We start from the raw sequence: 13,690 nt of genomic DNA, 5'->3' as shown, positions 1-13,690 counted from the left end.
TGATATGGGGACATAGTGCCAGAAGAGTCTGAAGCAGAAAGAAAGGGAAGTGTTTTGATCAGAAGCCAATGAAGTGGATAATATCTGAAGTGGGTTTATTGTATGGTAGAACTGTACAGGAGAGAGGAGAACTCCCTCAGGCAAGCTGCTAAACAACACGACCCTTTCAACAACTGTTTAATAGTACTGTAGTATGTGAACATGAAAGCTATAATGCCCATAATGGAAACAAGAAGGCTGCTTAGAGGAAGTGTACAAGTGAGGATCAATCTGTTCCACATAGGATGGAAGCATGAGTGGTTAGACCTTGAGAAAACAGTTGAAGGTCGCAACATTTTCTAAGTGTCTCCCCTGGCCCTCTGCCTTTCCACCTTGGTCCAGATCCCAGACTTCATCCTCCTGTCAGAACAGCGGGGTGGAGATTTGACAAATAATACTAAAAGGAAGGGCTTTCTATAAGAGAGCTGCATCAGTCAAGTTAAGGTGTTATGCTGTTTTGGATAGAGAGAGGGCAATTTTGGGGATTGTGTTGAGTCCTGAATGCAAGGATGAGGACTTCATATCTTTGAGACACAATCAGATTAAGAAATGGGCCAGATGGGACAATTTATAATTTTTTATTTTTTTAGACGGAGTCTTGCTCTGTGCCCAGCCTGGAGTGCAGTGGCACGATCTCGGCTCACTGCAAGTTCTGCCTCCCGGGTTCACGCCATTCTCCTGCCTCAGCCTCTGGAGCAGCTGGGACTACAGGCGCCGGCCGCCATGCCTGGCTAATTTTTTTGTATTTTTAGTAGAGACGGGGTTTCACCGTGTTAGCCAGGATGGTCTCGATCTCCTGACCTCGTGATCCATCCACCTTGGCCTCCCAAAGTGCTGGGATTACAGGCTTGATACAATTTTTATACACTAAACCATCTTGGTTATCCCATATTGGAGAAATGCAAATTGGTTCTGCCTGCACTAAAGCTCTGAAGTCACAGTAAAAAACCATGAATGTGGCCAGGTGTGGTGGCTCACACCTGTCATCCCAGGGGAGGCCGAGGTGGGCGGATCACCTGAGGTCAGGAGTTCAAGACCAGTCTGGCCAACATGATGAAACCTCATCTCTACAAAAATACAAAAATTAGTTGGGCATGATGGCAGGTGCCTGTAACCCCAGCTATTAGGGAGGCTGAGGCGGGAGAATCGCTTGAACCTGGGAGGCAGAGGTTGTAGTGAGCCGAGATGGCACCATTGCACTCCAGCCTGGGAAACAGAGTGAGACTCCGTCTCAAAAAAACAAAGAACAAAACAAAACACGAATGCAACTGGAAACATCCATAAATAGAGCAAGAAAGTTGAATACAGTCATTCAATGGTCTATTACTGAGCAATAAAAAAGAACTACTGCTACTTGCACCAGTGGATGAAACTCAGAATCATTATGCTGAAAGAAACCAAACACAAGAGTACACACAGCATGATTGTATTTATATAAAATCCAAACTAATCTGTAGATTAGTGGTTGCCTGGAGGCTAGAAGTGGAAGGTGATAAAGGAATATAAGAAATTTTGGAAGGTAATGAAAATGTTCTATGTCTTGGTTATGGTGGTGGCATAACAGGTTTCTAAAACCATCAAAATTCATTGAATTGCACATGTTTAAAGAATGCAGGTTATTGTTTGTAAATTATTTCTCCATAAGGCTGATTTAAAAACACTCATGCAGATACAGTTTAGTGGAGTATTTTTGCATTGCCATGCTCATGCAATGCAGTCAGTTAAAAGTCAGCAGTACACATTGTAAAAGAAATTCCAGAACCAAGTAATGTATTTTAGTTATTTTTGCCAGGAGCTAGGGAATATTTCAAATGATCTCTATTCTAAACTCTTTAATTTATCTCCCAAGAAGTTTTCCTAGTTCAAAAGACAAAGCATATAACCATAAAAGAAAACAAATAAAAAGACCTAGAGAAAATTAGAAAATATTTTATCAAGACTTTTTTTTCAGGACATTAAATTTTTTGTAGGAGAAAGTCCATTAGGAAGCAACCCCATTTACATAAGATTTCATCAAGAAAACTCAGCCCTAGAGTTTCAGGACCTGAGCCCTGCAGCCAGAGATGAATAACATAAAAGCAGGACTCTCCCTCTGCACCCACGTGCATGGCATCTTGTCTGTTTGAAACACAACCGACCAGTTTCTTGGCTAGCCATATGTAGAAAGCTGAAACTGGATCCCTTCCTTACACCTTATACAAAAATTAATTCAAGATGGATTAAAGACTTAAATGTCAGACCTAAAACCATAAAAACTCTGGAAGAAAACCTAGGCAATACCATTTAGGACACAGGCATGGGCAAGGACTTCATGTCTAAAACACCAAAAGCAATGGCAACAAAAGCCAAAATTGACAAATGGGATCTAACTAAACTGACAGTGTGGCGATTCCTCAAGGATCTAGAACTAGAAATGCCATTTGACCCAGCCATCCCATTACTGGGTATATACCCAAAGGATTATAAATCATGCTGCTATAAAGACACATGCACACGTACGTTTATTGCAGTACTATTCACAATAGCAAAGACTTGGAACCAACCCAAATGTCCGTCAATGATAGACTGGATTAAGTAAATGTGGCACATGTACACCATGGAATACTATGCAGCCATAAAAAAGTATGAGTTCATGTCCTTTGTAGGGACATGGATGAAGCTGGAAACCATCATTTTCAGCAAACTATCGCAAGGACAGAAAACCAAACACCGCATGTTCTCACTCATAGGTGGGAATTGAACAATGAGAACACTTGGACACAGGGTGGGGAACATCATACACCGGGGCCTGTCGTGGGATTGGGAGAGGGGGAGATAGCATTAGGAGATATACCTAATATAAATGACGAGTTAATGGGTGCAGCACACCAACATGGCACATATATACATATGTAACAAACCTGCACGTTGTGCAAATGTACCCTAGAACTTAAAGTATAACTAAAAAAAAAAAAAGAAACATAACTGACCAGTTTCTTATCTTCCAACATATGAGGCACTTCAAAGTTCATTAGTATATAAATGTGTATGTGTGTATTTATGCACAAAACACATATAAATTCAGTTAGTCCTCATCTACAGTTGATTTTAGGGATACTGAAAGGCTCCCCTTGTGTCACACCATTTATTCCTTTATATTTTCCTTGTGCTTGCCCTTGTCTACCCTCCAGCCTACAATTATTTTCTTTAGGGTCATTCAGCTCAAAAAGAGAGAGCTGAGAACTTTGGCTCTAGAAGGGCACAAGAACAATTACCCATCTGCTACCAGGGAATAAAGGAAGCCTCCTGCATTCACACATTGGAAGGCAGTAATTTGCTGGATTTATCTGTAACCATTACAAAAGCAGTAAGCCTGTTCTTTTTGATGAGGTCATTTTAGTGGGCCTTTGCCAAAGAGCCACATCAAAATGTAAACTATGTTATTACTAAATATGTATGCAAATGAAATGCCTGTGTCCTTCTCCCAAGTAACATGCTTTGTACATTCCTTGGAAATATTTTTTTAAATGCAGAAAGTTTAATGGTCTTTTTTTTTTTTTGTAGGTTGCATCATCCCTACATCAAAATAGCCATATTCCCTGTGTTCATTTGAGGTTATTCATTAACCTAAGAGTCAAAGAGAACTCAGGGCACCCAGAGGTAATAGAACATCCTGCAAGGGAAATAGCCCCTGTAAGCCTGAACCGTGACTTGTAGCAAATCAGAAAAAGGCACTCCTACCTTCAGACACTTTCCAACCATAAGGTTGTAATCATTAATCTGTAATAACACAAGTCACAATATATAGAATTAAAAAATGGTGACCACGGGGGAGATAGACATGACAATCCTTACCCTGTCTCACAAATGGGCCTAGAACTGACCATATATGTCAATGTGTACTTTGTCTCTCAGATGGAGTGTGACGGGTAACCAGTACAGTTTGCTAGTCCATAAATATCTGGGATGAATCAGATGCTTTTCAATTTCAAAAGCCAATAAAACAATAGGATTCTAGATTTTGATACTGCATTTCCATTGTGAGCAGAAATAAACCAGAGACCTCTGCTGGAAACACAGCTGAGACTGATTCACGTGAGGCCCGCACTAAATGCAAACGCATCTGGAGGAAAGGGCTGTCCCTCAATAGGTGATTTAATTGAAGCCCAGATGTTGTTGCTCAGAAGTATTTTCTGATTACTGACAATGTGCCAGGGACTGTGCTGGGTACACAACTGAGAACTGGCCCTAACAGTGGGAATGACCATATTGAACTCACTTTATTTACTTTCTTTTCTTTTTTGCCCCTTTCATCTCAGTCCAACCCCTTTATTTAGAAAACATTTTTTAGCTTTGTCCAAAGCTCTATCTCTGAGACAGTATCAGGTTGACAGATCCCTATTTGGCTTGTGCTGAGCCCATTCACTTTAAATTACTCAAGATACAGAGGCAGGGTAAGAAGGGGACCTGCTGAGTGGAGGAAGCATTCTGACTTCTCTGCCCACTAACATGTTTGAACTCAGACTGATTAGTTTTGAAAACTACTCTCCAGATTTGCAGCCTCCCTAGGATCCTTGGTCCTTAAAAATTATCAGAAGGTTTGGCTCCAAGGTGTCTGATCCAGAAGAATAGCTTCATCGTTCCAGAGACTCCCACAGGTGATCCAAATGGTAGTTGGCTGCTGGGGTGAGTTACCCTATGCTCAGGTATGAAGTGTGCATGCCCCTGGTCCCTGCACACAGCTATCACACAAACATGTGGCTCCTTCAGCATCCGCAGCTGTCTTCTCCTGGCCCAGGCATGGGTCTTTACAGCATCTCACCTGGTCTACCCAATGGTACTGCCTCCTCTTGGCTTTATACTCTGGATTTCAGGTTGCAAGCTGATGGACCAAGAGCCATTTCAATCAACAGTCATGTTTTACTTGGTCAGCACAATGTTCTTAAAAGTTTTAAATGTGAATATCTTTAGGTGAGGCTTACTCTCTAGTATACCACAAGCTCTACCACTCTCTGTTGCCCTCTATGCAGCCTGTTCTGCCCCTGAAAGCATTTGAGCTTGTGACTCTGAGCTGCCTATTTTTCCAATCCCTCTCCTCACTCATATCCCCAATAAAAGGTATTTTCCTTATATCTCATTTCTAAGAAGTGAACTAACCTTATTATTAATTCACATTAATTTGCCAGTGACTAAAAGGGAATCTTTGCATTTTAGCTGAGATCTGCAGAGTCAGTGTTTTCACTTGAAAGACTGAGTCATTGACTGAGGAATTAAAACAAAACTTGCCAGGTAGTAGGAGAGGTATTTTAGAGAAAAAAAAAAAAAAAAAAAGGTGACACAGAGATTGTCACATTGAAGATTCCTTGCTCTTTTTGAATTTAAGCATGATGACAATTACAACAGAACTTGACAAGAGGCTTGAAGCCTATCCTTAGGCAAAAGAAGCTGTACTTTAAGGCATGAGACCGATTTCCAAGACGCTGTGCACACAGTAAGCATGGGTAATCCTTGAGTCATTTACTCTCTGGGGGATTTTTGCTTTCCCTGCTCCCAGCTGGATCCCAGGCTGTCAAAAACAGGGCACATCTTGCCAAGGTCTGAGGGAATTATGTGATTGTGTAGCGATTTGAATGTGTGTCATTCCATCAATGAGTGTTTCTCTTTCTCCATGATAAAATTAAACTAAAAATTTGGGCCTTAGCTTCTGTTTTAGATTTTCCACCCTCCTGATTCCTTCCATTAAGCCAAATAATTGAGATTTCTGTGGTAAGTGCACAGGGCATATCATAGAATGCAGGAAGTTTGGATGGAGGAAGTAAGAGTGAGCGTTCCCCTCCCTCCATACTTGGTGAAAAAGGCTAAAACCGCTTTTATAAATCCTTGTGTATGTTGCAATATTAAACATGTCTGACCAAGTGGCATAATGGCAACTAATTACCAGCATTTACCGACTAACAGGCCCTGTACTAAACACTTTACATGCTTTATTTCATTTGTTCTCATAATAACCCTCTGGGCAGAGCTCAATGCCCCTATTTTATAAACCAGGAAACTAAAGCACACAGTGATTACTAAGTGGAAAAGCTGGTTTCTGTTGCAGAGAGTTGGGTCTCCTGTGAAGTGGGCAGGGAGAAGCTGACAGATAAAGTTTTGTTAGGCACCATCCCAGGTCCTTTGCAGGCATCCTCTCATTCCAACCTCTTATGGTGGAAACTGAGGCTTGGGGAGGTTAAGTAACTTGTTCAAAGATATTTGATTTAATTGTGCATCTATGATCTGAATCCAGGTCTGTCTGATTCCAGTTGCTTCTAGAAACATGGGAGATACAGTCATCAGTGGTCAGTGGGGTATCATGCCCTGCCTTACAAGTCCAGAGTCAGCCATTGGATGGGACTGGGGAAAAACTAGCAAAACTCCTGCCTTTGCTCTCCCAACTACCTCAAAAGTTTGTTCCTTTGGGTCAAACATTACCTTCTCCCAGATAGTTTTTCAGAATGCAAACAGTCCTATGAAGGATGGTTTTCTGTTAAGTTTATAAAATTATCTTGACCCCTTCCAACAATACCAAGGGGTGGGGGTGCAGAGGTAGGGAGGGTGCAGAAGGTGCTAAAAGGCAAAGGAGATTAGAATATGAGGCGAGGCCACCAGAGACTCATTTCTCCAAATCAGAATTTTGCCTTCAGCCATTTAAAACATAATTTCAACCAACTTGACTGAGACTGAATATATACAATTAAGTTTCTACTCTCTTAGTCATGTCCTCCTACATGCAAAGTATAAATAGCATTTTAATGTATAGGAGTAACTGCATAGTTCAATCCCAAACCTTAACAATTGCAGAGTTTGATTGTCTAGAAACCACTGGTATTTCACATTTACTTCTGGTGTTTTTAAACAATTCTTCCCAAATGTCATATCTGGAAGGATCGTTGTTTGAAATTAAATTGTTTTTGGAAATCGCTGGATGCCGTGTAAAAGAATTTCCCAATCCGGTCTGTCTATTGGCCAACTATTAAAGAGTCTGTTACTTGTGATTTGGAGTTTTGTTTTGTTCCTTTTAACCTAAGAAAGATTTGACATTCATTTGGAAATGTTGTTTTTATTAAACTATCTTTATGTATTTAATTTTTTAAAAAGAACTATTGATATTTCCAATTCATGCCTGACATTTTAGTTATTTAATTGTTAATCTTGAGCTACAAAGCTGAAAAACATAGGTCAAAGAATGAATTCCAAAATAGACTCTAATTTGGTCTAGGTTTCTGAAAGAAACAATTTCCTAGCTGAAGGTTTTTTTTTTTAATTTTCACATTTGAGATAAGAGCCGTTTCTGCTTTTGTTTTTCTGATCTTAGAAGAACATAGTTGGAAGGTGAAGGGTTTGAAGTATTGATTAAATGTCTTGCCAAATTCTTGTCTGAAATGACTTTCCTTGAAGAAAATGGTTGGAGAATGTTCTTGGTGTTTGGTTCTTGTGCTCATCAGTTTGGATACAGGCCTGACTTTTATGCCAGTTGGCTTCTAGGTCACAGAGTAAAATGGAGAAACAAGGGAAAATGGAGGAAAGACAAGAAAAATCCATGGGCTATGGCAGACACTCAATTTGTCCAGTGCATACAATTAAAGAGATGAAAAAAATGCTCTCTGACCTGAACTTGGATGTTGGGCTGTCTCTAGTGCCTGATTTGTCTACAGCTTATGTGTTAGAGAGCACATTGCTCAGGAGCAGAGGCCAAAAAAAGGAATTTTCCTATAAAAAGAAGACCACCACCTTGGATAGGCCAGAAAGAATTCTAACTTTAAGATATTTTTAAAAAATTTTCCTATCAGAGTTGACCCCGCTCTCTCCTTATCCTTCCCTTCTACTCTCTGCCTCCAATTACTTGAAGCTTTAACATGGGACCAGTGATACCTTTATGTTCCCACCTTCTCTGATTAAAGGTAACCTGGGATATGAGAGCAGCATGGGAGACTTTAAAGATGGGACCATGGCATCAGAGCAGGTGCTTGGGCTGAGAATATTGGAAACTTATTGAGTTCCTGGATTTACTAGCCCTTTCCTCAATTTGTAGGTCATTTCTTTCTATGTATAAGACAACCTTAAAAAGTAAATGTTAGAAAGAGACAAGAGATGTAAGGGAGAGGAGCACTACACAACATAAAGGGAGAGAAGAAGATGGAGTCCCAAGTAAAGTTCTCTCAATTCCCCACCTATCCATAAGACTGAACTTATGCCTCACATTGAGCAGTGAGATTCTGTTCATGGGACAGTCACCTCTGTTTCAATAAGGACTCCTTACAGATTGCGTTGTACTGCCTTTGTTGGAGTTTTAAGAATTTTGGGAGAGATTGTAGTTGTTGACCTTGGAATTTGGATTTTTAAGTACTGAAGCTATATCCATTCGTTCATTATATAAAGATTCAGTATGCATGATCACTAGGAAATGTGGATGTACGTGTGTTTGGACTGGAAGCAAGTGATGGGGGAAAAAGGCTTTGAAGACATATGAAATTAAGCTAGATTAACTTTTTGAGAGTATAACTATGTTATGGTTTTTGTTCATTTTAGGCCTAAATAATATTTGAATTTATAATATGTGATTCTCTCCTCTCACAGAAGTTACAGTCAGTATTTTTCTTTCTAGAGAAGCAGAAAGCCACATACAGAAGCGCCAATGCAAAGAAAGAGCACCTATTTTTGCTTTGGGCTTTGGGCTCTGGGAGATGTAGTTGTATCTATCACAGTGTCTCTACCCAGCAATATGTGATATATAATTATAAGTCATGGATGAGTTTTTAAATAATTATATTAGACTGTGATTTGTACAGGTGAGCATTATCCTTTAAATTTTTAGATTAGAAAGCTACATGTCAATTTCACTCATGAGGCTGTTGCTCTAAAATGTGTAACTTTCCCCACCTTCAACACACACATATTCCACACATGTAATACATATACACAAATTCCCTTGGGTTGCCTTCTGGAGCCAACAATGTAGAAGAGAACTGGTCCTGTTACCTTAGTGTTGTGGTCTGTCGATGTGAGAGCCATGGGATCATAGAATGCTGCCCTGATATGCAGGCATGGTTGGCACCAAGGAAAGATGAAGAAATGACACAGGCAGTTGGATATTAGTAGTCCAGCGGTCAGCATCATCAAGGGGTAGTTTGTGAGGTCAAGGCTGGTTTTCATGACATCAGCACAGCTGAGGAGGTGAACTAGGACCACTGAAGATTATTAAAAAGGTCGGATCTACAAGTAGGATCCCACTGAATGTTTCATCTACCACCTCCAAAGAAGCGGAGATCATAGAGGGAAATAATTCTAAAAGATTTAGTCTTTTTTTTTTGAGACGGAGTCTCGTTCTGTCGCCCAGGCTGGAGTGCAGTGGAGCGATCTCGGCTCACTGCAAGCTCCGCCTCCCAGGTTCACGCCATTCTCCTGCCTCAGCCTCCCGAGTAGCTGGGACTACAGGCACCCGCCACCATACCCGGCTAACTTTTTGTGTTTTTAGTGGAGACAGGGTTTCACCATGTTAGCCAGGATGGTCTTGATCTCCTGACCTCGTGATCCACCCGCCTTGGCCTCCCAAAGTGCTGGGATTACAGGCGTGAGCCACCGCGCCCGGCCTCTAAAAGACTTAGTCTTGATTTCAGGAGCTCAGTTTTAACAGAAGGCCTGAAGAGACAAAGGACTAAGAAGGTTCTTAACATTAACCTTTTTCTATCTCTTTATACCTCTCTCTTTCTCATCCGATAGGCTTGATAAGATTGCCTGATATTTCATCGAGAAAATTTGAGATACAAGCTAACAGGTAGTAGTTACCTTATCTCCCCACTAATAACCTACAGGCTTGCCTTCATCTGTGTTCATCACTCTCCTGAAACAAAAAAATTGCCCTCTCCTATCGAAGACCTTCCTTCTACACACACTGGTGATCCCATCTCCTGGTGCCTATTTTTTTTCCAGGTTTTGCACTTTCTCTGATCACCTCTCTTGCTTCTTCAACCTCCTTTTCTCCACTGGATCATTATTCTAAGCATTAAAACATAATCTAGAAGCTCCCACCTTTTAAAAAAAACCTCTCATCCCAATATCTCTATTCCTAGCCAACCTACTATTTCTCTTCTAGTCTTCAAAGCCATACTTCTCAAAACACATTCTATCTTTATTCTCCATATGCTCTGCAGCTCTCACCACTGCACTGTGTGCTTTCCAAGGTTAGCAGCTGCATCCACACTGCCAAATTAAATATTTTTTGGTCCTCATTCTACTCAACCTCTCAGCATCAAACACTGTTTTCCACGCCTTTATTTACAACATTTGTCTGATCTCAGCTTTCACGGCACCCTACTCTAGGCCTTTCTCTTGCATCTCCAGACCTTCATTCTCCAGCTTCTTCCCCTCTAGTCCCTAAATATTGTATCTCAGGGCTCAGCCCTGGGCCGTTTTTCTATCTGAGTATTCATTCTGAATGCTTTAAATATATGTTAATAATGCACAAATGTATATCCCAGCCCAGTCCTCCCTTCTGAGTTCCAGACTCATAGATCTAGTTTAACTCAAATATCTCATATGCATTTTGAATTTGATAAGGCCAGAATTAAACTATAGATCTTACTTCCCCAAATCCAACCCTTCCACAGTCTTCTTCATCTTAGAAAATGGTACTACTAGTGCAGTTGCTCAAGCTAGAAATCTGGGAGTCATCCTTGACCCTCTTTCTTACCCTCCACATCCCAACTATCACCAAGATCTGCCCATTGTACCTTATCTTTATCTCTGCTACCAACATGATATGCCAAGGCATCACCAGCTCTCACCTGGGTTCCTGCAGTAACCAAACTACTGATGTCCCTGTGTTGACAGAGCAGCTGGAAGAAACTATGCTACCTCTTCAGCCTCATCATGTGCCTGTTCCCTCTCTCATTAGGCCCTGGCCACATGTGCACTCTTTCACTTCATTATAAGATCTTCCTTACCTCAGGACCTTCATACATGCTGCCATTGATCCGAATGTCTTTTTCTCTAACCATTCCCTTCCTCCACATGTTTCCTCTTGGCTAGTGCTTTCACACCTTTTATGTCTTAGCTGAAATATCTTCCTCCCACAGGTTTTCTCTAGCCAAGATCCTGAATGTTTGTCTTCCACCATTCCACACTGTCATATCACAATTTTAAATTGTATATTTTTAAAAAATTCCATATGATTTCCTCAATAGGACTACAAACTCCAAGAGGTCAAGAACTGTGCCTATATTTTTATGACTCTATATTTAGTATTTAGTCCAATGCCTAATGATAAGTATTAATGAATGAATAGAATTCTGTCCTCTTTTTCCTGTCTAACACTCACAGGTCGGCAGGGTAGCGACACCCATTTTTTATATCATTTCTATGCCCCTTTCACAGTGACATGAAAATATATGAATTTTTGGAATTAGACAGAATGGCTCTGACAGCCACTTGCGAACCCACTGTATGACTTTAAGCAAGTTGCTTAACCAAAATCTCCCAACCTGGAAAGTGGGAAAATAATGTTTATCTTATAGTAATATAATGAGAATTAAAATGACATCAGGTATATAAAATGCTAATCATAAGGTGCTGTGGTTTCAATGGTGGTGTCTCCTCCAAAATTCACAGTGGATCTTACTTCCTAGTGCAACAATGTTAAGAGGTGTGGCCTTTGTGAGGTGATTAAGCTGTGAAGGCACCACCTTCATGAATGGGCTTCACACCCTTATAAAAGGGTTCAAGGTTAGAAGAGGGAGCACCCTTCTTGCATTTCCATCCCTTCCACCACAGCATTTCTCCCCTCTGGAGGATCTAGCAACTAATTACCATCTTGGAAGTAGAGCATTCCTCACAAGTTCATAAAAATCCTGCTGGTACCTTGATTTCGGACTTCCCAGCCTCTGGAACCATGAAATATAAATTTCTGTTCTTTATAAACTACTCAGTCTTTGGTATTTTGTTATAGCAACACATATGGACTAAGACATAAAGGCATTCAGTAAAAGTTAGTTGCCTGTCTTCCATGCCTTCCCCCAAACTCCAAATTCTTCTTACCCAATAGATACACATGCAGAATTTGAAAAGATGAGAATATCCTGCCCTCATGAGTTTTTCTGATTATGCTCTTCCCACTGTGAGTTTTGCCTGTAAAGAATAAGATACTTAGCCAGAGAAGAACATTTGTAGCTTTAAATCAAATATGTAACTCTAGCACTAAATAACTGGAGTTTATCTAATAAGGGCACCTTCTCAAATACATTTGGGGATAACACAAAGGAGGAAAAAGTCAATAATATTATTTGATAGCACAGAACACATTACTTTAAAAGAAAACACCAGATGGCAGCACCAGATGCTGGAGATGTGTCTGATGGGGCTTTAGCTCAAACCTGAGGACTGAGGATGCTGAAAGTAGCTTAAAACTGTGTTTAGAGAGACAATCATTTATAGAAAAGATAGTTCCCCTTAAGAAAAATAATACATATTTTGCAATATAGAACAAGGTTTTTAGGAACAGCGTTTCAAATGTTACAAGTGAAATCCTAGGAAAATAACCCCAAGCCTTACCTAATAGAAACTTACTAGACAAAAGCTTCATTCTGGTTTACAGTTAATTAGCTCTCTTCTGTTCCAATTAGCTTGAAAGGGCCTAAAGCTAAAGAATGAGTTACAATCAGCTTCTAAAAACAGGCAAAATTTTATCAACTATTAAATGCAAATATTAAAATTTATTCATTCACATTAAAATAAGAATAATTACTTCTATTATATCCCTCAGCATAGCTTAGAAAGTAATTTACTAAAATGACATCAAAGAATCTCATTAAATGTATGTGATATTAAAATTTAAAATGTTAATATATAGTTTGATCCATATTATGAATCAAAATTTTGTCTGCAATTGACACCCCTTTTAAATTTTTGCTAAATTGGTATTACCCATCTAGGCTTTTCTTTTAGAGGAAAGAAAGGAAGTGTGAGGCTGCACATTACACTATGAAATACATCAACACAGTCCCAGGACCATCCCACCTTTTAAATAAAAATCCACACTGAAGGTTTTATTCCTCTTGAATACTGTTTAGTGTCCTTCACAACTTTCCTGGGAGATCAGGAAGAGTGAGCTCAGTGCTATACTTTGGATGTGAAACAGTGAGACAATCTGAGCCAATATATTGGTTAGAAGGCAACGCAAAATGCCCACTGAGATCTTGGAGCAGAACATGTCTAATCGGTGTTTGTGTTTAGATTTGATAGAAGGATCACAGGAGCATCTGTATCATAAGGGACCTGAGCCAATCTATTTTGGAGAAACATTCTGAGGGAAAGGTAATTCATTCTGCCAGTGAAACAGTGACTGTGGGGTCACTGGAGTGAATTGTTTTCCAAGTACTATGATCATAGTTCTGAAACTATTTCTCTCACCTGAATCCACTACAAGGTTGAACCCTGTGAGAACATAAGGCACGATAGCTGATTCTAATCTGAAATCAGACCAAGGATTCCGGGGGGAAATCTGAATTGTAAGAAGGAATGTATGAGAGTCACAGGCTGCCAAAAGTCAGCTTTCACAGACAGATGAAATTCTGAAATCTAATAACCATTAGAGTAGTGTTCTTTATGGAAAATGAGTAATTCATAGCACTAAAATTTA

At 40.0% G+C, this 13,690-nt stretch overlaps 1 protein-coding gene across 1 annotated transcript in view; it reads right to left on the bottom strand.

Annotated features, from left to right (window-relative positions):
• The window catches only part of ZNF475 (zinc finger protein 475), a 54,358-nt gene that overhangs the window by 14,611 nt on the left and 26,057 nt on the right, over positions 1-13,690 (bottom strand). The window contains exons 4-6 of the mRNA XM_057302336.2: positions 12,604-12,691; positions 12,091-12,180; positions 9,037-9,245 (exon numbers count right to left, since the gene is read on the bottom strand). Coding sequence (XP_057158319.1) covers positions 9,037-9,245; positions 12,091-12,180; positions 12,604-12,634 — 330 coding nt within the window. The 5' untranslated portion in view covers positions 12,635-12,691. The remainder of the gene's footprint in view (positions 1-9,036; positions 9,246-12,090; positions 12,181-12,603; positions 12,692-13,690) is intronic.

The sequence above is a fragment of the Pan paniscus genome, chromosome 4 (assembly GCF_029289425.2).
Source record: "Pan paniscus chromosome 4, NHGRI_mPanPan1-v2.0_pri, whole genome shotgun sequence".
Lineage (NCBI taxonomy): Eukaryota > Metazoa > Chordata > Mammalia > Primates > Hominidae > Pan > Pan paniscus.
This window is presented reverse-complemented; position numbering and strand designations above follow the sequence as displayed.